The sequence below is a fragment of the Heptranchias perlo genome, chromosome 5 (assembly GCF_035084215.1).
Source record: "Heptranchias perlo isolate sHepPer1 chromosome 5, sHepPer1.hap1, whole genome shotgun sequence".
In the NCBI taxonomy this organism is placed as follows: domain Eukaryota; kingdom Metazoa; phylum Chordata; class Chondrichthyes; order Hexanchiformes; family Hexanchidae; genus Heptranchias; species Heptranchias perlo.
This window is the reverse complement of record NC_090329.1, coordinates 23382150-23408121: the sequence shown is the minus strand read 5'-3', so window position 1 is coordinate 23408121 and position 25972 is coordinate 23382150. Positions and strand designations below refer to the sequence as shown.

The 25972-nt window shown below is 46.0% G+C and overlaps 1 protein-coding gene across 2 annotated transcripts in view; it reads right to left on the bottom strand.

Moving 5' to 3' along the window:
* The window catches only part of tbce (tubulin folding cofactor E), a 56366-nt gene extending 31610 nt beyond the window's left edge, over positions 1-24756 (bottom strand). For both annotated transcript variants that reach the window (XM_067984129.1, XM_067984128.1), the window contains exons 1-8: positions 24673-24756; positions 19049-19191; positions 18302-18386; positions 16760-16948; positions 10401-10489; positions 5224-5323; positions 1678-1780; positions 1516-1592 (exon numbers count right to left, since the gene is read on the bottom strand). In XM_067984129.1, the coding sequence (XP_067840230.1) occupies positions 1516-1592; positions 1678-1780; positions 5224-5323; positions 10401-10489; positions 16760-16948; positions 18302-18386; positions 19049-19154 (749 nt within the window). In that variant the 5' untranslated portion in view covers positions 19155-19191; positions 24673-24756. The remainder of the gene's footprint in view (positions 1-1515; positions 1593-1677; positions 1781-5223; positions 5324-10400; positions 10490-16759; positions 16949-18301; positions 18387-19048; positions 19192-24672) is intronic.
* Between the last annotated feature and the right edge of the window lie 1216 nt (positions 24757-25972).

Here is a 25972-nt window from a genome sequence, read left to right as displayed (position 1 = left end):
CTCTTCAAGGGATCCACTTGATCCCAGCTGTCTATGCATGTCATATGCCTCCTTCTTCTTTTTGACTAGGGCCACAATCTCCCGAGTCATCCAAGGTTCCCTACTTCTATCAGCCTTGCCCTTCACTTTATAAGGAATGTGCTTACCCTGAACCCTGGTTAACACACTTTTGAAGGCTTCCCACTTACCAGACGTCCCTTTGCCTGCCAACAGACTCTCCCAATCAACTTCTGAAAGTTCCTGTCTAATACCATCAAAATTGACCTTTCCCCAATTTAGAATTTTAACTTTTGGGCCAGACCTATCATTCTCCATAGCTATCTTAAAACTAATGGAATTATGATCACTGGTCCCAAAGTGATCCCTCACTAACACTTCTGTCACCTGCCCTTCTTTATTTCCCAAGAGGAGGTCAAGTTTTGCCCCCTCTCTAGTCGGGCCATCCACATACTGAATGAGAAATTCCTCCTGAATACACTCAACAAATTTCTCTCCATCCAAGCCCCTAATGCTATGGCTGTCCCAGTCAATGTTGGGAAAGTTAAAGTCTCCTACTATTACCACCCTATTTTTCTTGCAGCTGTCTGTAATCTCCTTACATATTTGCTCCTCAATTTCCCGTTGACTATTTGGGGGTCTGTAGTACAATCCTATCAAAGTGATCTCTCCTTTCTTATTTTTCAGTTCTACCCATATAGACTCAGTGGGCAAACCCTCGGATATATCCCCCTCACTACTGCCGTGATGTTCTCCCTAATCAAGAACGCAACTCCCCCTCCTCTCTTACCTCCTGCTCTATCTTTCCTATAGCATCTGTACCCTGGAACATTGAGCTGTCAGTCCTGCCCCTCCCTTATCCATGTTTCAGTAATAGCTATAACATCCCAGTCCCATGTACCCATCCATGCCCTGAGTTCATCTGCCTTGCCCATCAGACTTCTTGCATTGAAATAAATGCAGTTTAATCTAGACTTCCCTTGGTCTTTGCCCTGCTTTCTCAGACCATCTGTCCGGTCATGTTTTGTACACTCTCCCTTACTGCCTTTTGTTTCTGTCACCACTTTACTTCCCACTGACTTCCTGCATCGGTTCCCATCCCCCTGCCACATTAGTTTAAACCCTCCCCAACAGCACTAGCAAACACTCCCCCTCGGACATTGGTTCCAGTCCTGCCCAGATGCAGACCGTCCAATTTGTCCTGGTCCCACCTCCCCCAGAACCAGTTCCAATGGCGATACACGATGATAAACATACAGAAGGGAAACGTGAACCAAAATCTAATGTTAACAGAGAGGAAAATCATTCGAAGCCCTGGCTAAAGTACCAGAGACCGATTTAGTCCAATTATCTGCACTTTCACTGGCCTCCTGACAACGCAGTGAGAGGCCTAGTGTGTTTTGCAATGAGTTTGTTAGGCAGTGGACTTTTTAATACCTGACCCACATCTATCACCGTGAGGCGTTTCAAGGCATGAATCTCAGTGCACTGTGAACGCAGGAAAAGAATTAGCTTTACCTTTCTAACACAGAAATCGCATTGGACGACAGGTGAGCTCTCTCGAGCACCGGCCACATCGGGGCACATTCCAGAACCTGCAAAGAAATCAGAGTCGGCTGTGTGTCGCGAAGGGAGCTACATCACGTCATCCCGCTCAAACAAAGACAGCACTTGTGTTACCTGGGCCCACGTCAGTCCATTATATTGAATGGCCAATGCCTTTAGGTTGGCAAACGCATCAGACAGCGAGACTGGATTGGAAACAATCGCCAACTTGTTTTGACTGGTGAAAGAGAGAGAAAACCACATATGAGGAGATCGGAATACCGTTGGTAAGGACTACCATGAAGGTTGATTCAGGAATTCTAATGGCTCAACTAAGAACAGATGGATCACTTGGACAGATCATACCCAGGATGTGCTTGTCCTGTTGGACAGATCATACCCAGGACGTGCTTGTCCTGTTGGACAGATCATACCCAGGACGTGCTTGTCCTGTTGGACAGATCATACCCAGGACGTGCTTGTCCTGTTGGACAGATCATACCCAGGACGTGCTTGTCCTGTGGAACAGATCAGACCCAGGACGTGCTTGTCCTGTGGAACAGATCAGACCCAGGACGTGCTTGTCCTGTGGAACAGATCAGACCCAGGACGTGCTTGTCCTGTGGAACAGATCAGACCCAGGACGTGCTTGTCCTGTGGAACAGATCAGACCCAGGACGTGCTTGTCCTGTTGGACAGATCAGACCCAGGACGTGCTTGTCCTGTTGGACAGATCAGACCCAGGACGTGCTTGTCCTGTTGGACAGATCAGACCCAGGACGTGCTTGTCCTGTTGGACAGATAGGGACAACAGAACATCAGTTCTATCATCCTCACATCACCCAAAGTAATTTAACTCTTCACTGAAAGACCTATTCCTTACATCTGCAAACATACAGGAAGTATTTCAGATTTTATAAGATTGGCAAATGGAAAAAAAAGTTCAATACATAAGAGATAACAAAAGTAAATGCCCTATTTATACCTTTGATGGCACTTTCTACCAATCAGGGCGAGACAGCAGTGACTGAGAGATTAGCGTCCTTCAATACTCATTTCTGCAATCTCTGACTGTAGTCCAACTTCTTGTACAAAAGGGGCCATACCCTGGGTGGGGGAGGGAGAACTCACTGAGCTTTGCCCTTTAAGAAAACTGCACCTTTGGGCCATCATGTGATCCCATCCTCCTTCACTGCATAACAGGCCATGTTCTAGGTGGTGCCTTACATCGAACTTACAGCACAGAAACAGGCCACTCAGCCCAACTGGTCTATGCCGGTGTTCATGCTCCACACGAGCCTCCTCTCTCCTTACTTCATCTCACCCTATCAGCATATCCTTCTATTCCTTTCTCCCTCATGTGTTTATCCAGCTTCCCCTTAAATGCATCTATGCTATTCACCTCAACTACTCCTTGTGGTAGCGAGTTCCACATTCTTACCACTCTCTGGTTAAAGAAGTTTCTCCTGAATTCCCTACTGGATTTATGGCCACTAGTTCTGGTCTCCTCCACAAGTGGAAACATCTTCTCTATGTCTAACCTATCAAACCCTTTCGTTATCTGAAATCCCTCAACCTTCCCTTTTCCAGAGAAAAGAGCCCTAGCCTGCTCAGTCTTTCCTGATAGGGATATCCTCTCAGTTCTGGTATCATTCTTTACCCGAAGGATTCAACGAGCAACAAGAACATTGAATGAGAGATAACAGGAAGCAGTTCTAAACCACACCAATCCCGAAAGGGGATCAGTGAGAGGCGGGGAGGGGGCATATAAGGGTTGAAGGAAGAGCATACCAAAGGCAGGGACCCCATAATTCTAACTCAACCTCCACGTATAATAGGAGGGCAGCCAAAGACCGGGAATAGGTTTCGAAAGACACACAGCAGCTTGGAGCACTGCGGAACCAACGTGCCTGTCACCCTGAGCTGTCAAGTCACGACAAAAGTATGAGTACTATTCCAGGTCACTGCCCTGCAGATGTTCTCCAGAGAAAAAGGTTTATTTTTCCCTTTGCCAACAGGCCTTTCGATCAAAGTTCAGAAGGAAGTTTTTTTTAAAAAAAAGTTTCTTAACAGTATATATCTGATCTGAAATCAGTTATGAATCTGATATAAACCTGATCTAGAAATAAAAGCAGCCCCATTTCCTATTATGAATGAAAATATGCAACCAATATAACATCTGACCTAACAGTGCTGTAGTGAAACCCATCCACTGTTAACGAATATCCCCTTGAGAGCTCCAATTATATCATCAGTCACTGGATTGTCTAAATAAAAGCTGATTTAAATCTTCAACAATCCCATCATTCCCATTACATAACCTTTGTCAGTTAATCTCTTTTTCGTTCCCACTTTCACGACCTTTATAATCATTTGATGTCATTTATTCTTATACTTTCTATTGCTTATCTTTTTGTCAACTATTTTTATATTACTTATTGCAAACATGCCTTTTCACGATCATACGTGTGTTGATTTGAAACTACATTAAGTGGGCAGCATTTAGAATCATTGTCTAGTAAAATATAGGAGTCCCAAACCCAACCTTTGCACAGAGTCCCCGCAAGGCAAATGCCGGTAATGTGGGGAAACATGGCAGCCAATTTGTGCACAGCAAAGTCCCACAAACAGCAATGAGATTAATGACCAGATTGTGATGTTGGCTGAGTGATAAATATTGGCCAGGACACCAGGGAGAACTCTCCTGCTCCTCTTCAAAATAGTGGCCGTGGAATCTTCTTTGTCTACCTGAGAAGACAAACAGGGTCTCGGTTTAACATCTCATTGGAAAGACTCCCTCAGGACTGCATTGGGAGTGTCAGCCTGGATTACATGCTCAAGTCTCTGGAGTGGGAATTGAACCCACAACCTTCTGACTCAGAGAAGAGAGTGCTACCAACTGAGCCAAGTTGACGCCTCATAAAATATGTATGTCAGTGTATCCTTAAACATATAATTGCTTCATAAAATATATGTACACCTATATGTACAATAACTTTATAAAATGTTTAGGTACCTTTGTCAGAACCTAATAATACAAGTTATGGCTCCATGCTTCTGTTGGGCCATTTACGTTGAGGCAGGAGAATGACTGTATTCCCTCTGGTAGAAGCACCTTTGAACAAATCATTCATCCTGAAAAGGTCCAGGTATCATACAGTGACGGCCGACAAAGGTTTGTGTAGGATTTCATAAAGTGCGTTCAATTAATAGGAACATAGGAACAAGAGGAGGCCCCTCAAGCCTGTTCCACCACTCAATGAGATCTTGGCTGAACTGGATCTTAACTCCATCTACCCGCCTTGGTTCCGTAACCCTTGATATCCTTACCTAACAAAAATCTAACAATCTCAGTTTTGATATTTTCAATTGACCCCCAGCCTCAACAGCTTTTTGGGGAAGAAAGTTCCAGATTTCTACTCCCCTTTGTGTGAAGAAGTGCTTCCTGAACGGCCTAGCTCTAATTTTAAGGTTACACCCCTTAGTGGTTAATGGTTAAACATACAAGTAACCTTAACCAGGAGAACTTTACCGGGAGTTGGTCATTCACTATTTTCTTCCAACCGTTGCCTTGTTTGGAGCCCAGGCCCCTCCCCACCACAAGAAATAAAATCAATCAGCAATATCAAACAGTTTCTGATACCATCATTAGCCCTTCAGTAACCTACACACATTCCATACCTGAGATCAAGATCTTCGAGTTTCCTTAAGTGCCGAGTAATTTGTGCTACCTTATCCCAGGAAACAAACAGGTTCTTGGACAAATTCAGCTCTATAATATCTGAAAGAACATGGTGAAGGAATAGATTTGACAAACCTGCATTATCTGTAATCAAGGCATGATTCCCCTGTCCCCCAATAACTTAGCTGGGACCATGAACTCATCACCTGAGCTGCACTATACAATATGCACTAGATCACCTAACGTTTTTAAGAGCAGGTATAAAGTGCACCGGAGGCAAAAAAAGAAAGAACTTGCATTTCTATTGCGCCTTTCATGACCTCAGGATGTCCCAAAGCGCTTTGCAGCCAATGAAGTACTTTTGAAGTGTAGTCACTGTTGTAACGTAGGGAATCGAAGCAGCCAATTTGCGCACAGCAAGCTCCTACAAACAGCATGGAATTATCTTTATAGCAGCAGCAAGACTGTCTTCAAGTTATCAAAGTTGTTGGATCGAAGCTCCCTGATGGCCCCTGTTTATACAGTGACTGGCTGGCTGACCAGTGGAGGAAAGCTCCAGGTTAGCTGCTCTCAGCTAGGGTAGCAGCAGGCATGATACTATAGGTCTCAACGCCCCTGGGTTAGGGTGCAAAATGGGCCAGGGTTAGGAACATAGATCAGGAGGAGGCCATTCAACCCCTCGAGCCTGCTACATAGGCACATAGGAATAGGAGGAGGCCATTCAGCCCCTCAAGCCTGTTCCGCCATTCAGTTAAATCACGGCTGATGTGTATCTTAATTCCATCTACCCGCCTTGGTTCTGTAACCCTCGATACCCTTACCCAACAAAAATTAATCAATCTCAGTTTTGAAATGTTCAATTGACCCCCAGCGCCTCAACAGCTTTTTGGGGGGGAAGAGTTCCAGATTTCCACTACCCTTTGTGTGAAGAAGTGATTCGTGACTTCACCTCTGAACAACCAATGCCGTAAGAGGCGAGGAGAAAACCAGCAAGAGAATCAACTCTAAAAAAGATATCCTTATAAAAAATGCAGGAATGGGATATTTCCATTAGTGAGATCCCAGTAGTTACGTGATCGTGGTATTTCATCGTGGGAGTTGGGGAGTAAATAGTTCTACACTTGATCCTCCGATTTCCAAAGATCACAACCATTCCAATGTCAACTAGTGGCACCAATTGGAGTTGGAAGCTGTTCTCTGGACAATGCATGGCTTGAACAAGGGCCCACATCATCTGCATGATGCACTCCGATTGCTCCATCTGCTGGTAAAAACAGTGTGTCCCAGTAAACAAGTGGCTGCAGTCTCTCCTCTTCCTACCCATCACAGATTGCATCTCGTGAGCGCCGTGTTAGGAGAGGATGCAGAGTCTCACTTAGCAGATTGCTGATTCCACTGATGGATTGGCAGTAAACCATTTGGACCGGTGCCCAGGAACTTGATGCAGTTTGTGATCTGGTGCAGGTACTGAGGGTTGCTTGGAGAGGAGCCCCAAACCAGTGGTTGTTATTGACTATAAATATGTCAAGAGAAAAAGATTAGTGAAGACAAATGTAGGTCCCTTACAGTCAGAAATGGGGGAAATTATAATGAGGAACAAAGAAATGGCAGAACAATTAAACACATACTTTAGTTCTTTCTTCACAAAGGAGGACACAAATAACCTCCTGGAAATGTTAGGGAACCAAGGGTCTAGTGAGAGGGAGGAAATGAAGGAAATCAGTATTAGTAAAAAAAAATAGTGCTAGGGAAATTAATGGGGCTAAAGGCTAACAATTCCCCAGGGCCTGATAATCTACATCCCAGAGTACTAAAGGAAGTGGCCTTGGAAATAGTGGATGCATTGGTGGTCATTTTCCAAAATTCTATAGACTCTGGAACAGTTCCTACAGATTGGAGGGTGGCAAATGTAACCCCACTATTTAAAAAAGGAGGGAGAGAAAAAACAGAGAATTACAGACTAGTTAGCCTAACATCTATAGTGGGGAAAATGCTAGAGTCTATTATAAAGGATGTGATAACAGAACACTTGGAGGGCATTAATGGGATTGGACAAAGTCAGCATGGGTTTATGAAAGGGAAATCATGCTTAACAAGTCTACTGGAGTTTTTTGAGGAGGTAACTAGTAGAATAGATAGGGAGAACCAGTGGATGTGGTGTACTTGGATTTTCAGAAGGCTTTTGATAAGGTCCCACACAAGAGATTAGTGTGCAAAATTAAAGCACATGGGATTGGGGGGAATATACTAGCATGGATTGAGAATTGGTTGACAGACATGAAACAGAGAGTAGGAATAAACGGGGCTTTTTCTGGGTGGCAGGCAGTGACTAGTGGGGTACCGCAGGGATCAGTGCTTGGGCCCCAGCTATTCACAATATATATCAATGATTTGGATGAGGGGAACTGAATATAACATTTCCAATTTTACAGATGACACAAAGCTGGGGTGGAGTATGAGCTGTGAGGAGGATGCAAAGAGGCTCCAATGTGATTTAGACAAGTTGGGTGAGTGGGCAAGAACATGGCAGATGCAGTATAATGTGGATAAATGTAAGGTTATCCACTTTGGTTGTAAAAACAGAAAGGCAAATTATTATCTGAATGGTGATAGATTAGGAAAAGGGGAGGTGCAACGAGACCTGGGTGTCCTGTACACAAGTCGCTGAAAGCGAGCATTCAGGTGTAGCAAGCAGTTAGGAAGGCGAATGGCATGTTGGCCTTCATTGCAAGAGGACTTGAGTACAGGAGCAGGGATGTCTTACTGCAGTTAAACAGGGCCTTGGTGAGACCACATCTGGAGTATTATGTGCCGTTTTGGTCTCCTTATCTGAGGAAGGATGTCCTTGCCGTGGAGGGAGTGCGACGAAGGTTTACCAGACTGATTCCTGGGATGGCAGGACCGACATATGAGGAGGGATTGGGTCAACTAGGCCTATATTCACTTGAGTTTAGAAGAATGAGAGGTGATCTCATCGAAACATATAAAATTCTGACAGGACTAGACAGACTAGATGCAGGGAGGATGTTCCCGATGGCTGGGGAGTCCATAACCAGGGGTCACAGTCTCAGGATACGGGGTATGCCATTTAGAACCGAGATGAGGAGAAATTTCTTCATTCGGAGGGTGGTGAACCTGTGGAATTCTCTACCACAGAAGGCAGTGGAGGCCAAGTCATTAAATATACTCAAGAAGAAGATAGATATATTTCTTAATGCTAAAGGAATCAAGGGATATGGGGAAAAAGCGGGAACAAGGTACTGAGTTAGACGATCAGCCATGATCATTTTGAATGGCGGAGCAGGCCCGAAGGGCCAAATGGCAGACTCTTGCTCATATTTTCTATGATTCTATGACTGCAGGGAATGAGAGGTTCTAAAACCTCGCCAAGGCTGGGTTGGCTGTTACATTCCAGCTTCTGGAAAACCTGGCAAGATTTGACAGAAGGCAAAAGCCTGATCAGAAACAAACTAGTGTCTCAGACGACGATGAAATGGGTCCTTTTTAGTCAGCGTAAAATAAAACCGGTGAAACCTTTCCATAGTGATTCCCGTACCCTCGATCTTAGTGAGCACCTAGCTCTCCTTCCAACTACAGGTCGCAGCACATCCCATTCAGGTGGAAGCCAGCAGCTCTCTCCTCCCATACTTAGTCAATGGGGTTGAGACACTATCGAAAATAGCCCACTCTGGGGAAAAGTGTGCTCACTGAGGCCGAATCAGGAGAAATTCTCCAAAATACGGCCCCCATTTCTGGCCTAGTGCTACCAACAGACTCATATCTTTAACACTTCCATGTACAACCCAGATACCATCCAGGAGGAAAGCACATTGGCCTACACAAACTGTAGGATCTCACAGTGCTACTTCACCACAGGCATCTGCCAGGGAGGTGGCAACCCACTCTAAGACTTTGTACACACTGTATGCTGGATATCACAATAGTAATATACAAGGGCATGCTATAACTGCAGAACGGTTTTTAAAAAACATTGAATGTTCAGCACTGAAACAGGCCACTCAGCCCAACTGGTCTATGCCGGTGTTTATGCTCCACACGAGCCTCCTCCCTACTTCATCTAACCCTATCAACATACCCTTCTATTCCTTTCTCCCTCGTGTTTATCTAACATTCCCTTATCTGTGCTATCACCTCAACTACTCCTTGTGGTAGCGAGTTCCACATTCTAACCACTCTCTGCATAAAGAAGTTTCTCCTGAATTCCCTTATTGGATTTATTAGTGACTATCTTATATTTATGACCCCTGGTTTTGGTCTCCCCCACAAGTGGAAACATCTTCTCCATGTCTACCCTATCAAACCCTTTCATAATTTAAAAAACCTCTATCGGAGAACAATATCATACACTCCAAAAGCCACATGAGTGAAATCGGATTTTCACAGGACGGAGGGGACAATAGGATTGTTGCCAACGATGAGAGATAGACTGGGGAATGGCTGCCTGGGGCACTCCCAACAGATCAACAGAGAGCTGAACAGAACTTGAGAAGCAAATCTCAGTCATTTACTCTCACAATCCCTCTTCCCCTCTTTCCAGCCTGTAGTGTGGAGAATTTCTTCTTGTTTGGCCGTTCCCTTCTTGTCCACTGGGTGGTTTGCCAGTTAAAAAACTAAAACCAATATTGAGGGAAATGAAGGTGAGAGCCCGAGCCCAAGCCGGCCCTTTTACCATGGCCCCTTTCTCAAATCAACTCACATCTTCTTGCAGGAATTTCTGCTCTCTCTAAAATGCCTGACTCTCTGCCGTCAAGAGGGAGCTGGACGTGTTCCTGACTGGGGGCAGAGATCGCATCATATTGAAGGTAACTGACTTTATAGATAACACTTGGTCCGTGTGATCTCCTGGACTGGTTTCGATCACCTGAGGGGGCAGAGAGGAATTTTCCAGAGTAATTTTCCTTTATTGTCCCTGGGTTTTTTCGCCTCTCCCAGGAGATGACATGACTGCGGAGATGTGGGGAGGAAGTGTCCAGTCATGATGCTCCGGTCACGAGTGTGGGGCAGGCTTGATGGACCAGCTGGGCTTTTCCTGCCCGTCAATTTCAGAAATATATTAGGACACGTTAAACAAAAAAAACACACCATTGCATTCTAACAAATGATAGGCACAATGTTCCTTTTAATCAGTGCAGCTAAATTAATATTGCAAGGATACTGGGGCAGATGTTGGAGATCTGATCCTCTTCACCGGCCTGGCTCACTTGACACTCTCTGATTGAAACAATCATCAATGCATCAAACCACCTGTATATCAGACAGACAGAGTGGGGGTGGTTAGAGCTGCTGCTGACCTAGAACAGGGGAACTCGAGTTAAAAATCCACTGCCTTTCAGTTATTTGACATTTAAGTGCGAGAGTAAAACACAATTCTGTTCACGAAGCACAACCTGAAGGTGTAAAAATTAATCATCTACATTTCTCATCGTCTTGGTTTGCGGACCTGTATGGTGGTGTGTCATTTTCAGTACGCAGGTGATGCGATTACAAGGTGTAACTGCACCAATGTACACTCATTAGTTGTTCGCAATAGTAATAATAGCAATGGTACAGAACCTCAAGCTTAATACTTACCGGTCTGCTTTTGGAGCTCAGCTTCAAAGCTTTTCTAGTTACATTTTCTGTGATCTGATGGGTCATTCCCTGTGGTAGTTTATTCTTAACTGCTTTAGAGAGTGATCTAAAGATGTGATACAATTGTGGGTCCGTAGTACTGTTAGGCCAGGTATTCCCATTCATCTCTCACTTGGAATGGTCTGCAGGGAATCCCACAGACATACGAACAATGACAGACGGGAAAAGGTCCATCCAGCCTGTCCTACACAGATGCGATGCCTTGTATATCACAACATATACTCTCCCCACCCCACACCATGTGATCTCCCGGGAGGGGCAAAAACAGATTTAAAAACCCAGGCCGATTCGGGGAAAATTCATCCATTGTCTGTTCACCCTTCTTTCCAAAAAAAGTGCAGCTCTCCAAGCCCAATTAGATAATCACAAGACGGGCATCAGTTCTGTGGCCTAGCCCACACAGGACATACGTGCCTAGGGTGCAGGAGACATTATACCTCTGATCTGCGACTATCTAGAATATGGAAAGGATGGGAGGTGGGGAAAGAGGGAAATGCCTCTGATCCCTTATGGTTTAGTGTAGGGGGAGAAATGTGATTCCCACCTGGTAGGTGTGAAGAGTGGGTATCAATCAATCCACGTAGGAACGAGTGGAACAGGTGCCCAATCCTTGCCGATCTGTGTGGTAAAGGGGTGTGTGCAGGGTTCATGACAATCTCGTGTAAGCGAGGGGGAGAAGGACAGAAATATGTCTACCCGTGGATTATGTCAAACTCCAAGAAACATTTGGTAATTAACCTGTCAGTTTCAGAACCCCTGATAAATGTGCCAAGAACATAAACATAAAGAAGTAAGTATTTGCATTTATAAAGTACTTTTCACACACTCAGCACGTCCCAAAGCATTTCATAGCCAATGAATTACTTTGGGAGTAAAAACAGAAAATGCTGGAAATACTCAGCAAGTCAGGCAGCATCTGTGGAGAAAGAAACAGAGTTAATGTTTCAGGTCGAAGACCCTTCGTCTGAACTGGAAGAAGTTAAAGATTCAACAGTTTTTAAGCAAGTCCAAAGACATAAGAACATAAGAAATAGGAGCAGGAGTAGGCCAATCGGCCCCTCGAGCCTGCTCCGCCATTCAATAAGATCATGGCTGATCTGATCCTAACCTCAAATCGAAATTCATGACCAATTTCCTGCTCGCTCCCCATAACCCCTAATTCCCTTTACTTCTAGGAAACTGTCTATTTCTGTTTTAAATTTATTTAATGATGTACCTTCCACAGCTTCCTGGGGCAGCAAATTCTACAGACCCACCACCCTCTGAGTGAAGAAGTTTCTCCTCATCTCAGTTTCGAAAGAGCAGCCCCTTATTCTAAGATTATGCCCCCTAGTTCTAGTTTCACCCATCCTTGGGAACATCCTTACCGCATCCACCCGATCAAGCCCCTTCACAATCTTATATGTTTCAATAAGATTGCCTCTCATTCTTCTGAACTCCAATGAGTAGAGTCCCAATCTACTCAACCTCTCCTCATATGTCCACCCCCTCATCCCCGGGATTAACCGAGTGAACCTTCTTTGTACTGCCTCGACAGCAAGTATGTCTTTTCTTAAGTGTGGACACCAAAACTGTATGCAGTATTCCAGGTGCGGTCTCACCAATACCTTATATAACTGCAGCAATACCTCCCTGTTTTTATATTCTATCCCCCTAGCAATAAAAGCCAACATTCCGTTGGTCTTCTTGATCACCTGCTGCACCTGCATACTAACTTTTTGATTTTCTTGCACTCGGACCCCCAGATCCCTTTGTACTGCAGTACTTTCCAGTTTCTCGCCATTAAGATAATAACTTGCTCTCTGATTTTTCCTGCCAAAGTGCATAACCTCATATGTTCCAATATTGTATTGCATCTGCCAAATCTCCACCCACTCACCCAGCCTGTCTATATCCCCTTGTAGGTTTTTTATGTCCTCCTCACTCTCTACTTTCCCTCCCATCTTTGTATCATCTGCAAACTTTGATATGTTACACTCGGTCCCCTCCTCCAAATCGTTAATATAGATTGTAAAGAGTTGGGGACCCAGCACCGACCCCTGCGGAACACCACTGGCTACTGGTTGCCAGTCCGAGAATGAACCATTTATCCCAACTCTCTGCTTCCTGTTAGATAACCAATCCTCCACCCATGCCAGAATATTACCCCCAATCCAGTGATTCTTTATCTTGAGCAATAATCTTTTAAGTGGCACCTTGTCGAATGCCTTCTGGAAGTCTAAATACACTACGTCCACTGGTTCCCCTTTATCCACCCTGTACGTTATGTCCTCAAAGAACTCAAGCAAATTTGTCAGACATGACTTCCCCTTCGTAAAGCCATGCTGACTTTGTCCTATTAAATTATGTTTATCCAAATGTTCCGCTACTGTCTCCTTAATAATAGACTCCAAAATTTTACCCACCACAGATGTTAGGCTAACTGGTCTATAATTTCCAGCCTTCTGCCTACTACCCTTTTTAAATAAGGGTGTTACATTAGCAGTTTTCCAATCTGCCGGGACCTTTGCCGAGTCCAGAGAATTTTGGAAAATTATTACCAAAGCATCCACAATCCCCACTGCCACTTCCCTCAAGACCCTAGGATGTAAGCCATCAGGTCCAGGGGATTTATCCGCCTTGAGTCCCATTAATTTACTAAGTACCAATTCCTTAGTGATTTTAATCGTATTTAGCTCCTCCCCCTCTAGAGCCCCCTGTTTTTCCAGTGTTGGGATATTCTTAGTGTCCTCTACCGTAAAGACTGAAACAAAATATTTGTTCAGCATTTTTGCCATCTCCATGTTTCCCACCATTAATTTCCCGGTCTCATCCTCTAAGGGACCTACGTTTGCCGTAGCCACCCTTTTTCTTTTTATATAACTATAGAAACTCTTGCTATCTGTTTTTATATTTTTTGCTAATTTATTTTCATAATCTATCTTCCCTTTCTTAATCAATCCTTTAGTTACTTTTTGCTGTCTTTTGAAGACTTCCCAATCTTCTATCCTCCCACTAAGTTTGGCTACTTTATATGTCCTTCTTCTAAGACAGACAAATTGGGGGGGATGGAGGGGGAGGAAAAAAGGGTGGAAGGCAGGAGTGATTAAATGACAAAAGGGATGATGGTGCAAGGCAAGGAGGTAATGGAACAAGTAAAGAAACAAAAGATGGGTCTAGAGCAGCTGTAAATGGCAACAGCAGAACCATTACCAGCACCTGCTGTCCCACAAAAAAAATGGAAGCAGTGGTTATGATCTGAAGTTATTGAAATCAATGTGGAGTCCGGAAGGTTGTAAAATGCCTGAATGAAAGATGAGGTGCTGTTCCTCAAGCTTACACTGAGCTTCATTGGAACAGCATAAGAGGCCGAGGACAGAGAGGTCACAGTGGGAGGGGGATGGAGAATAGCAAGCGGCTGGAAGGTCAGGGTCACGCTTGCGGACTGAGCGGAGGTGTTCAGCAAAGCGACCACCCAATCTGCGTTTGGTCTCCCCAACATAGAGGAGACCGCACTGTGAGCAGCGGATACAGTATACTAAATTGAAAGAAGTACAAGTAAATCACCGTTTCACCTGGAAGGAGTGTTTGGGGCCCTGGACAGTGGAAAGGGAGGTGAAAGAGCAGGTGTTGCATCTTCTACACTTGCATGGGAAAGTGCTGTGGAAAGGAGAGCGGATGTTGGAGATGATGGAAGAGTGGACCAGGGTGTCGTGGAGGGGACGGTCCCTGCAGAATGCTGAAAAGGGGAAGGGAGGGGAAGATGTGTTTGGTGGTGGCATCGTGTGGCGGTGGTGGAAATGGCGGAGGACGAAACGTTGAATGTGGAGGCTGGTGGGGTTGAAGATGAGGACAAGGGAGACCCTATCATGATTCTGGAAGGGAGGGGAAGGGGCGAAGGCATAAGTCGGGAAATGGGACGAACATGATTGAGGGCCCTGTCAAGTACAGTGGAGGGGAATCCTCGGTTGAGGAAAAAGGAAGGCATATCAAAAGCACTGGTGTGGAAGGTGTCGTCGTCATAATAGATGCAAGGAGACGGAGAAACTGGGAGAAGGGAATAGAGCCCTTACAGGAAGCAGGATGGGAGGAAGTGTAATCAAGGTAGCTGTGGGAGTCGGTGAGACCCCCTACACCTGCTGTCCTTCCCACGGCACCTTCCCATGCAAGCGCAGGAGATGCAACACCTGCCCCTTCACCTCCTCCCTTCCCACCGTCCAAGGCCCCAAACATTCCTTCCAAGTAAAACAGCGATTTACTTGTACTACTTTCAAGTTAGTATATTGTATTCACTGCTCACAATGTGGTCTCCTCTACATTGGGAAGACCAAAAGCAGTTTGGGTGATCGCTTTGCTGAACACTTCCGCTCAGTCCGCAAGTCTGACCCTGACCTGCCGGTTGCTTGCCATTTTAATTCTCCATCCCACTCCTACTCTGACCTCGGCCTCTTACACTGTTCCAATGAAGCTCAATGTAAGCTCGGGGAACAGCACCTCATCTTTCATTTAGGCATTTTACAACTTTCCGGAGTCAACGTTGATTTCAATAACTTCAGATCATAACCACTGCTCCCATTTTTTTTTGTGGGACTGCTGCTGCTGGTAATGGTTCTGCTGTTGCCATTTACAGCTCCTCTAGACCCATCTTTTGTTTCTTAACTTGTCCTATTACCATCTTCCTTGCCTTGCACTATCATCCCCTTTGTTATTTAATCACTCTTGCCCTCTCCCATCACACCCTTTTGTTCTTTCCTCTCCCCACCACCCCCCCCCCCTTTTGGACAGCTCTGTACTTGCTTAAAAACTGTTGAATCTTCAACTTCTTCCAGTTCTGACGAAAGGTCTTCAACCTGAAACGTTAACTGTTTCTTTCTCCACAGATGCTGCCTGACCTGCTGAGTATTTCCAGCATTTACTGTTTTTATTTCAAATTTTCAGCATCCGCGGTATTTTGCTTCTGAAGTACTTTTGAAGTGTAGTCACTGTTGTAATGTAGGAAACGTGGCAGCCAATTTGCGCACAGCAAGATCCCACAAACAGCAATGAGATAAATAATCAGTTAATCAATTTTTGATGGCGTTGGTTGAGGGATAAATATTGGCCAGGACACCAGGGAGAGCTCCCCTGCTCCTCTTCAAATAGTGCCCTGGGATACAGACAGGGCCTCAGTTTAACATCTCATCCGAAAGACAGCACTGGGAGTGTCAGCCTGGATTATGTGCTCAAGTCTCAAGTGGGGCTTGAACCCACGACCTGCTGACTCAGAGGTGAGCGCGACACCCACGGAGCCACGGCTGACACTGGACGAGCAGGCATATGCTGAGTGATAATGCAACATCTCAAACCCCAAACAAAAAAGGGAACCGTAGTAGAATACAGTGGATCTATTTCTTCTGCCATGTGTTGTATCGTGTGCTCGCTTGCTCTGTTTTGCCCTTTGTATATGCTTCAACATACTTCCTGCCTTATAGTAAAAATTGTAGATAAAATAGTCATGACACAGGAAACACATTAGCTCCCAAAAAAATCTGGGTCTGCAATATGGGTTCCCAACCCTCCAGGATTGCCCTGGAGTCTCCGGGAATTAAAGATTAATCTCCAGGACACTGATGGGAGCAAAAAACCTGGGAGAAAAATCATAGGAGCGTTAAAAAAAAATTGTGTTTTTTTTTCCTCATTTTGCTTGCAGGCTTCTGCTTATTAGTTATAAAAATATTGGAACTGGGGAATGAAGGGTGTTTGACCAGGCGGAATGGTTGGAGACGGGAGGTCTTGTGATGAAACCTCCAGGAATAAGTCCAATCGGAGTTGGCAACCCCTAGTCTGCAAAGGCAATGAAATAAGGGAAACTCCATCCACTTCTGGATAATATAGAATGAAGCACATAATATAAATGGACATTACCTTTGTTTAACTTCTGCGTTTCGATTCCCCAATAATTCAATGGGTTTCTTGCCCCAGCGGAGGGGATTTCCCCTGCAGTCTTGTATTCCCTGGTTTCCCTCCTGCCCATAGCGATCTTTCAGTGCCGTCAGGAAATCCACTCCGAAGCTCGCCTTTTGAGGACGAATGAACGAAGCTCCTGTGGGGTGACTGACAGCGAGGTGTAGCTTTTTAAAAAGCTTTTACACGCCTTCCAATCTGTACTTAACAAACATCTACCACCATTCAGTAACCGAGGAAGTAAAGCACTCTCAACAATCAAAAAACACTGGCACACTCCCTACACTTCATCTAACTATTTTACCAATAAACACACAAAAAGGTTAAAAGGTCACAGTCATACGCTGTGCAGATATGAGCTCACATGTGGGTACATACCCCAGTGGGATATCGGGGGGGGGGGGGGGGGGGTGGTGCTGGATCCCGTGGGTCCGTACCCCAGTGGGATATCGGGGGGGGGGGGGGGGGGGGGCGGGTGCTGGAACCTGTGGGTCCGTACCCCAGTGGGATATCGGGGCGGGGGTGCTGGATCCCGTGGGTACGTACCCCAGTGGGATATCGGGGGGGGGGGGGGGGGGGTGCTGGATCCCGTGGGTACGTACCCCAGTGGGATATCGGGGGGGATGGGGGTGCTGGAACCCGTGGGTCCGTACCCCAGTGGGATATCGGGGCGGGGGTGCTGGATCCCGTGGGTCCGTACCCCAGTGGGATATCGGGGGGGGGGGGGGGGGTGCTGGATCCCGTGGGTACGTACCCCAGTGGGATATCGGGGGGGATGGGGGTGCTGGATCCCGTGGGTCCGTACCCCAGTGGGATATCGGGGGGGATGGGGGTGCTGGATCCCATGGGTCTGTACCCCAGTGGGATATCAGATGGGGGGGGCTGGATCCCATGGGTCCGTACCCCAGTGAGATATCAGATGGGGGGTGGGTGGGGGTCTGGAACCCGTGGGTCTGTTCCCCATGGGATATCGGGGGGGGGGGGGGGGGCTGGAACCCATGGGTCTGTACCCCAGTGTGATATTGTGGGGGGGGGGCTGGAACCCGTGGGTCCATACCCCAGTGAGATATCAGATGGGGGGCTGGAACCTGTGGGTCCGTACCCCAGTGGGATATCAGATGGGGGGGGGGGCTGGATCCCGTGGGTCCATATCCCAGTGGGATATCAGATGGTGGGGGGGGGGGGGTGGGGCTGGATCCCGTGGGTCCATATCCCAGTGGGATATCAGATGGGGGGGGGGGGGGGGGGGGCTGGATCCCGTGGGTCTGTTCTCCAGTACGGGTCAGGAAAAGATCAGAGAAAAATATCTCGGAAACAAAACAGAGGAATAGTATTAGCTGTGGCCTGGTATTCAATCACCTGCTCACTTTCTCATCGTTGGAGATATCATGGGGCAAAAGATAACCATTGAAAATGGGAAGAGATACAGTTTAAATGGCTACGGCCAACACAACTATGAAAACAAATTACACAGTACAAGAGGCAGAGAAGAAATTCAATTACCTGCACTGGAAATACTGCACTCCTTCGTGTGTCCCATTGTGCTTTCCTCGCTCAGGGTTGTCCCATTCTACTCCAAGCCAGATTCCTTCAACATGAGTGAAGGAAATGGAAATTTTAATTTACTGTGGTCAACCAACCCCAAGTTCCAAAACACTTTACAGCCAGAGAAGTACTTCTTGAAGTGTAGTCACTGTTGTAACGTAGGAAACGTGGCAGCCAATTTGCGCACAAGGTCCCACAAACAGCAATGTGATAATGATCAGATAATCTGTTTTTAGTGATGTTGGTTGAGGGATAAATATTGGCCAGGACACTGGGGAGAACTCCCCCTGCTCTTCTTCAAAATAGTGGCCATGGGATCTTTTATGTCCACCTGACAGGGCAGATAGGGCCTCAGTTTAACGTCTCATCCGAAAGACGGCACCTCTGACAGTGCAGCACTCCCTCAGTACTGCACTGCGTGTGTTAGCCTGGATTATGCGCTCAAGTCTCTGGAGTGGGACCTGAACCCACAACCTTCTGACTCAGACGAGAGTGCTACCCACTGAGCCACGACTGACAAGAGTTAAAATAATTGCTGCTCCCCACCCCAACAACCAGTCTGATGTCAAATGGGAATGAACAGCATCTGCACCAACTCTCATTTATAAGATTCCTGGTGGAGAATTCAGGGAGTGAATAATACAAAGGGAGCGTCCCTCGAACGACCATGAAAGGAATAAGAAAGGGTCATTAATTGAACTATACCTGCTGCTGATGGCACTGTTCCAACAAAGCGCACAGTCCCATATTCATCCCGATAGACGATTCTTCTACCCACAGCATCACAAGGCACACAGTCACTCTGGGTCATGTTTGAGATATTTCAGCCTGTGACAGCTCATCTAAATCTGAACAGAAATTAAAAACAAATAAATCAGAACTTTTACCCACACATCCCATAGGCTGAGCTGTACTGCCTCTGCTGAAATTAGGTCACCACACCAGTCACTCCCCCTTCCCTCCTCCCCACTACCTCTCTCCCACCCTCTCCTCGCAGCTCCCTTTAGTTTCATTTAGGCCGATGAACAATCATCTTTGATTTACATGGCGACAGGCACGATCTATAAATATTGGGCTTCTAGGAATATAGGAACTGCTGGACGATAAAAGACCAAGGTCCATCTAGTTCACCTTCTACCATCCAGGTAGTCTCATGATACATCCATAATGGAGTTGTTGATTCCAATCGATCTCTATCAATTAGTCTATAACAGACTCAGACACGAGGCGAGGAAAACCCCATTGGTGGAGAGCTTTGGGAACCAGAGGTCCAAAGTCACCTGTTCCTCCCAAGCCTGTTACACTCACCATGTCATGACTCAAATTACTCAGATACAGTGTCACAAGATGTTACTATCCAAAAGAAATCTCTCTAATTTGTATTTAAGTGAATCAGTACTATCTGCTTCCACCGTCTCCCCAGGAAGCCTGTTCCTTAGATTGACCACTCGCTCACTGAAATATTGTTTCCGCTGACAAGTTTTGAATTCCCCCCCTTCAAGCGCAGACCACGTCCTCTGGTTCTATTGTTCTGGACAAAGTGAAACAGCTGGTCGTGGTCAACATTATCCAATCCGTCTAGAATCCTAAACACAGCAATCCTATCACCTCTCAACTTTCTCTCCCTCCATTGGGAACATAATCACTCCTCATAATCCAATCCCCCTCAATCATTCTGTGTGTATAATCAATTGAATTTCCTGTTTTAAAACAACTTGCATTTATATAGCACCTTTAACGTAGTAAAACGTCCCAAGGCACTTTACAGGAGCGATTATCAAACAAAATTTATTAGACTTTTTTTTAGGATGTAACTAGCAGGGTAGATAAAAGGGAACCAGTGTGAGGTTATTCACTTTGGTAGGAAGAATAGAAAAACAGAATATTTTTAAAATGGTGATAAACTATTAAATGTTGGCGTTCAGAGAGATTTGGGTGTCATCGTACAAGAAACATAGAAAGTTATCATGCAGGTACAGCAAGCAATTAGGAAGGCAAATGGCATATTGGCCTTTATTGCAAGGGGGTTGGAGTACAAAAATAAGGAAGTTTTGCTACAGTTGTACAGGGCTTTGGTGAGATCTCATCTGGAGTACTGTGTACAGTTTTTGCCTCCTTACCTTAGAGGCAGTGCAACAAAGGTTCACTAGATTGATTCCTGAGGTGAGAGGGTTGTCCTTTGAGGAGAGATTGAGTAGAATGGGCCTATACTCTCATTTAGAAGAATGAGGGGTGATCTCATTAAAACAGTTTAGATTTTGAGGGGGCTTGACAAGGTAGATGCTGAGAAGATGTTTCCCCTAGCTGGCGACTCTAGAACTAGGGGGCATAGTCTCAGGATAAGGGGTCGGCCATTTAAAACTGAGATGAAGAGGAATTTCTTCACTCATTGTGAATCTTTGGAATTCTCTACTCCAGAGGGCTGTGGATGCTGAGTCATTGAATATATTCAAGACTGAGATCGATAGATTTTTGGACTCTAGGGGAATCAAGGGATATGGGGATTGGCCGGGAAAGTGGAGTTGAGGGCAAAGATCAGCCATGATCTGATTGAATGGTGGAGCAGGCTCGAGGAGGTTACAGAGATAGAGTTTTAAATAACAAAGTTTACTTTTGCTCCAATGGTCAGTTACAAACAGTCCAATACTGAAAACAAGGATTGGTCTGTCTAGCACTGTGATAATATTCACAGAACAAACAGTGCAGCTCAGGGATTGGCACTGACATTGATACTCAGTTCAGTATGCATTTCAAACTATAAATGATAAGAAAAAAGCAATACTGTAAATATTCTGGACAGTTTAAAGAAGTAAATCTCACAATTACACAGAATTACATAAAATTTACAGCACAGAAACAGGCCATTCAAACCAGCTCAATGGTTAGAAAGATTGACTTGAACATCCATTTACACAAATAAAATCTGAGCCCAAATGTATAAGGGAATTCAACTAACATTAATAGATTTCCTGTGATATTACTCACAATAAGACAGGGGTTATACTATTGCAAGGGAGTAGTGAGATGCAGAAGTGAGGTTAAAGAAGTCTGGAAGAGGTTTTCTCCTTTTTTGGATTGGTTCCTGGTTCTCTCAACCCCCATGAGCACCTGACACATACTCAGGACTTCAATAGTGGACATCAATAAAGGCATTTCAAAAACAGGCAATCTCACTGGAAGTTTAATCATTTTCTTGTAAATGTCTAATTGCTAGTAATTACAATCTGTGGCTCACAGAGTCCATGTTTCATTTATTCACAGGGTGTGGGAGGCTGCAGCCCCTGTTCCACTATTTAAGGGGGCTTCTCCTCAAGTTCTGGCTGCACTTCAGTTCCACGCTCCTGATCTTTGGCTGCCCAGGGGGCATCCTCGTGGGTCTGCTCCTGGACCTGTCCAAGGTGGCTATCCACAGGTCCAGGTTAGACGCGGCCCGTGGGGGCGGTCGCTCCGACTGTCTGCCTCTCTTCCACGGCGTTCTCTGCACCTGGGTGGCCCTGGAGAAGGAGCACGCGGTGTCTGCCGGTATGCTTGAGGCTTTCCGCGACCGGTGGGCACTGCAGGGACTGGAGTGCATCCTGGATCGATGTAATAAAATTATTATTTGACATTTATTTTGGGTTTATTGGGGGGAAAAAAAGCAAAAAAAAAATCTGTGGCTCACAGGTGTAAGCAATTAGAACCATTACCTTTTCTAATTGTCAAGGAAATACAGTTGAATCATTTAATTGGGGTACAGTTCTGGTCACTACATTACAGGAAGGATGTGATTGCACTAGAGAGGGTACAGGGGAGATTTACGAGGATATTGCCAGGACTGGAGAATTTTAGCTATGAGGAAAGATTGGATAGGCTGGGGTTGATTTCTTTAGAACAGAGAAGTCTGTAGGGAGATTTAATTGAGGTGTACAAAATTGAGGGGCCTAGATAGAATGGATAGGAAGGACCTATTTCCCTTAGCAGAGAATAACCAGGGGGCATAGATTTAAAGTAATTGGTAGAAGGATTAGAGGGGAGTTGTGGAGAATTTTTTTCACTCGGTGGTGGGGGTCTGGAACTCACTGCCTAAAAGGGTGGTAGAGACAGAAACCCTCATCACATTTAAAAAGTACTTGGATGTGCACTTTAAGTGCCGGAACCGACAGGCATATGGACCAAGAGCTAGAAAGTGGGAATAGGCTGGATAGCTCTTTTTCAGCTGGCACAGACACGATCGGCCAATTGGCCTCCTTCTGTGCTATAAATTTCTATGATTACTGTAAGGAAAAACACTATCCCTGCTTAGTAATTTCCCTTGCACATACATGCACTCACACAGCTTCTCTGCTTTTTTAAAAAAAACTCAATATAAACTTCACCTGAACAAAGCTTTTGAAATTTGTCCTCTAGCTTTTCAAACATAATTTTGTTAAATAACTGAACAGAAACTCCTAGCAGCTCAAGAAAACTATTCCATCAGAACAGCTGACTGACTGATGCATTTCAGAAAATTAAGTGCACTGCACATGCACAAACCACCAATCATAGGAACAAGTGCCCCTCGAGCCTGTTCCGTCATTCGATTAAATCATTGCTGATCTGTGTCTTAACTCCATCTACCAGTCTTTGTTCCGTAACCCTAATAATTTTACCTAACAAAAATCTATCAATCGCAGTTTTGATATTTTCAATTGACCCCCCAAGTCCCAACAGCTTTTTGAGGGGGAGAGTTCCATATTTCCACTGACATCAGTTGTCGGGAAAATGCTGGAATCCATTATTAAGGAAGTAGTAATAGGGCACTTAGAAAATCATAATATGATTAGGCAGAGTCAACATGGTTTTATGAAAGGGAAATAGTGTTTGACAAATTTATTAGAGTTTTTTGAGGATGTAACTAGCAGGGTAGATAAAGGGGAACCAGTAAATGTCATATATTTGGATTTCCAAAAGGCATTCGATAAGGTGCCACATAAGGTTGTTACACAAGATAAGGGCTGAGAATTGGTTAATGGACAGAAAACAGAAGGAATAAATGGGTCATTCTCAGGTTGGCAGGTTGTAACTAGTGGGGTACTGCAGGGATCAGTGGTTGGGCCTCAGCTATTTACAATCTATATTAATGACCTCGATGAAGGGACCTAGTGTAATGTATCCAAGTTTGCTGACGATATAAAACTAGGTGGGAAAATAAGCTGTGAGGAGAACGCAAAGAGATACAAACAGATTAAGTGAGTGGGCAAGAAGGTGGCAGATGAAGTATAATGTGGGGAAATGTGTTGTTATTCACTTTGGTAGGAAGAATAGAAAAACAGAATTTTTTTTAAGTGGTGAGAAACTATTAAATGTTGGTGTTCAGAGGGATTTGGGTTTCCTTGTACAAGGAACACAAAGTTACTGTGCAGGTTCAACAAGCAATGAGGAAAGTAAATAGCATGTTGGTCTTTAATGCAAAGGGGTTGGAGTACAAGAGTAGGGAAGTCTTACTGCAATTGTACTGGGCTTTGGTGAGACCTCACCTGGAGTACTGTGTACAGTTTTGGTCTCCTGATCTAAGGAAGGATATACTTGCCTTTGAGGCAGTGCAACGACGGTCCACTAGATTAATTCCTGGGATGTGTGGGTTGTCCTATGAGGAGAGGTTGAGTGAAATGGGCCTATATTCCCTGGAGTTTAGAAGAATGAGAGGTGATCTCATTGAAATATATAAGATTCTAGGAGGGCTTGACAGGGTACAGGCTGAGAGGTTGTTTCCCCTGTCTGGACAGTCTAGAACTAGGGGGCATAGTCTCAGGATAAGGGGTCAGACATTTAAGACTGAGATGAGGAGGAATTTCTTCACTCAGAGGGTTGTGAATCTTTGGAATTCTCCACCCCAGAGGGCAGTGGATGTTGAGTCATTCAATATATTCAAGATCAATAGATTTTTGGATTCTAGGGGAATCAAAGGATATGGGGATCGGATGGGAAAGTGTTGAGGTCGAAGATCGACGGTGATCTGATTGAATGGTGGAGGAGGCTCGAGTGGCCGTATGGCCTACTCCTGCTCATTATCACTCTTTGTGTGAAGAAGTGCTTCCTGACAACACCCCTGTAGGGCCTGGCTCTAAATTTAAGACCTCCCCCTCCCGTTTCCCGGGTCCGGTCCGCACCCTCTGCCTGCCGATTATTTATGTTCAGAATGGGGGGCAACTCCCTGCAGCCACCCAATAACTCTCGGAATTTCCCCCAGGTCCGAGGCCCCAAACCCCGGTCCGTTCACACCGCGGACGGGCCCCGGGCCAGCCCCCAGGCTCGAGTAACTCTCCCGCACCCCCCCCCACCCACCCCGAGACCCGGCCGTTCACACATACCTCGCCTCCCGCTCGGCTCCGTCCGCCTCCAGGCTCCGTCACTAGGAGACGCGGCCGGAACTACTGCGAACGCGCCGCGGTTTCCGGTCCGGAGACATTCTGTGTAGCAACGCGGAGTCGGGGCGCCCCCTGCTGGCCGGAGGAGCGAAGGCCCCAAAACAAGTGCAGGAAATCAGTCCATCAACAAACCTGGATGTGATGCCCCCCCAGTCCATCAACAAACCTGGATGTGATGCCCCCCCACCCAGTCCATCAACAAACCTGGATGTGATGCCCCCCCCAGTCCATCAACAAACCTGGATGTGATGCCCCCCCCAGTCCATCAACAGGCCTGGATGTGATGCCCCCCCCAATCCATCAACAAACCTGGATGTGATGCCCCCCCAGTCCATCAACAAACCTGGATGTGATGCCCCCCCTCCAGTCCATCAACAGGCCTGGATGTGATGCCCCCCCCAGTCCATCAACAAACCTGGATGTGATGCCCCCCCAGTCCATCAACAAACCTGGATGTGATGCCCCCCCTCCAGTCCATCAACAGGCCTGGATGTGATGCCCCCCCCAGTCGATCAACAAGCCTGGATGTGATGCCCCCCCACCCAGTCCATCAACAAACCTGGATGTGATGCCCCCCCCAGTCCATCAACAAACCTGGATGTGATCCCCCCCCCAGTCCATCAACAAACCTGGATGTGATGCCCCCCCCAGTCCATCAACAAACCTGGATGTGATGCCCCCCACAGTCCATCAACAAACCTGGATGGATTGCCCCCCACAGTCCATCAACAAACCTGGATGTGATGCCCCCCCCAGTCCATCAACAAACCTGGATGTGATGCCCCCCTCCAGTCCATCAACAAACCTGGATGTGATGCCCCCCCAGTCCATCAACAAGCCTGGATGTGATGCCCCCCCCCAGTCCATCAACAAACCTGGATGTGATGACCCCCCACCCAGTCCATCAACAAACCTGGATGTGATGCCCCCCCAAGTCCATCAACAAACCTGGATGTGATGCCCCCCCACCCAGTCCATCAACAAACCTGGATGTGATGCCCCCCCCAGTCCATCAACAAACCTGGATGTGATGCCCCCCCCAGTCCATTAACAAACCTGGATGTGATGCCCCCCCTCCAGTCCATCAACAGGCCTGGATGTGATGCCCCCCCCAATCCATCAACAAACCTGGATGTGATGCCCCCCCAGTCCATCAACAAACCTGGATGTGATGCCCCCCCTCCAGTCCATCAACAGGCCTGGATGTGATTCCCCCCCCCAGTCCATCAACAAACCTGGATGT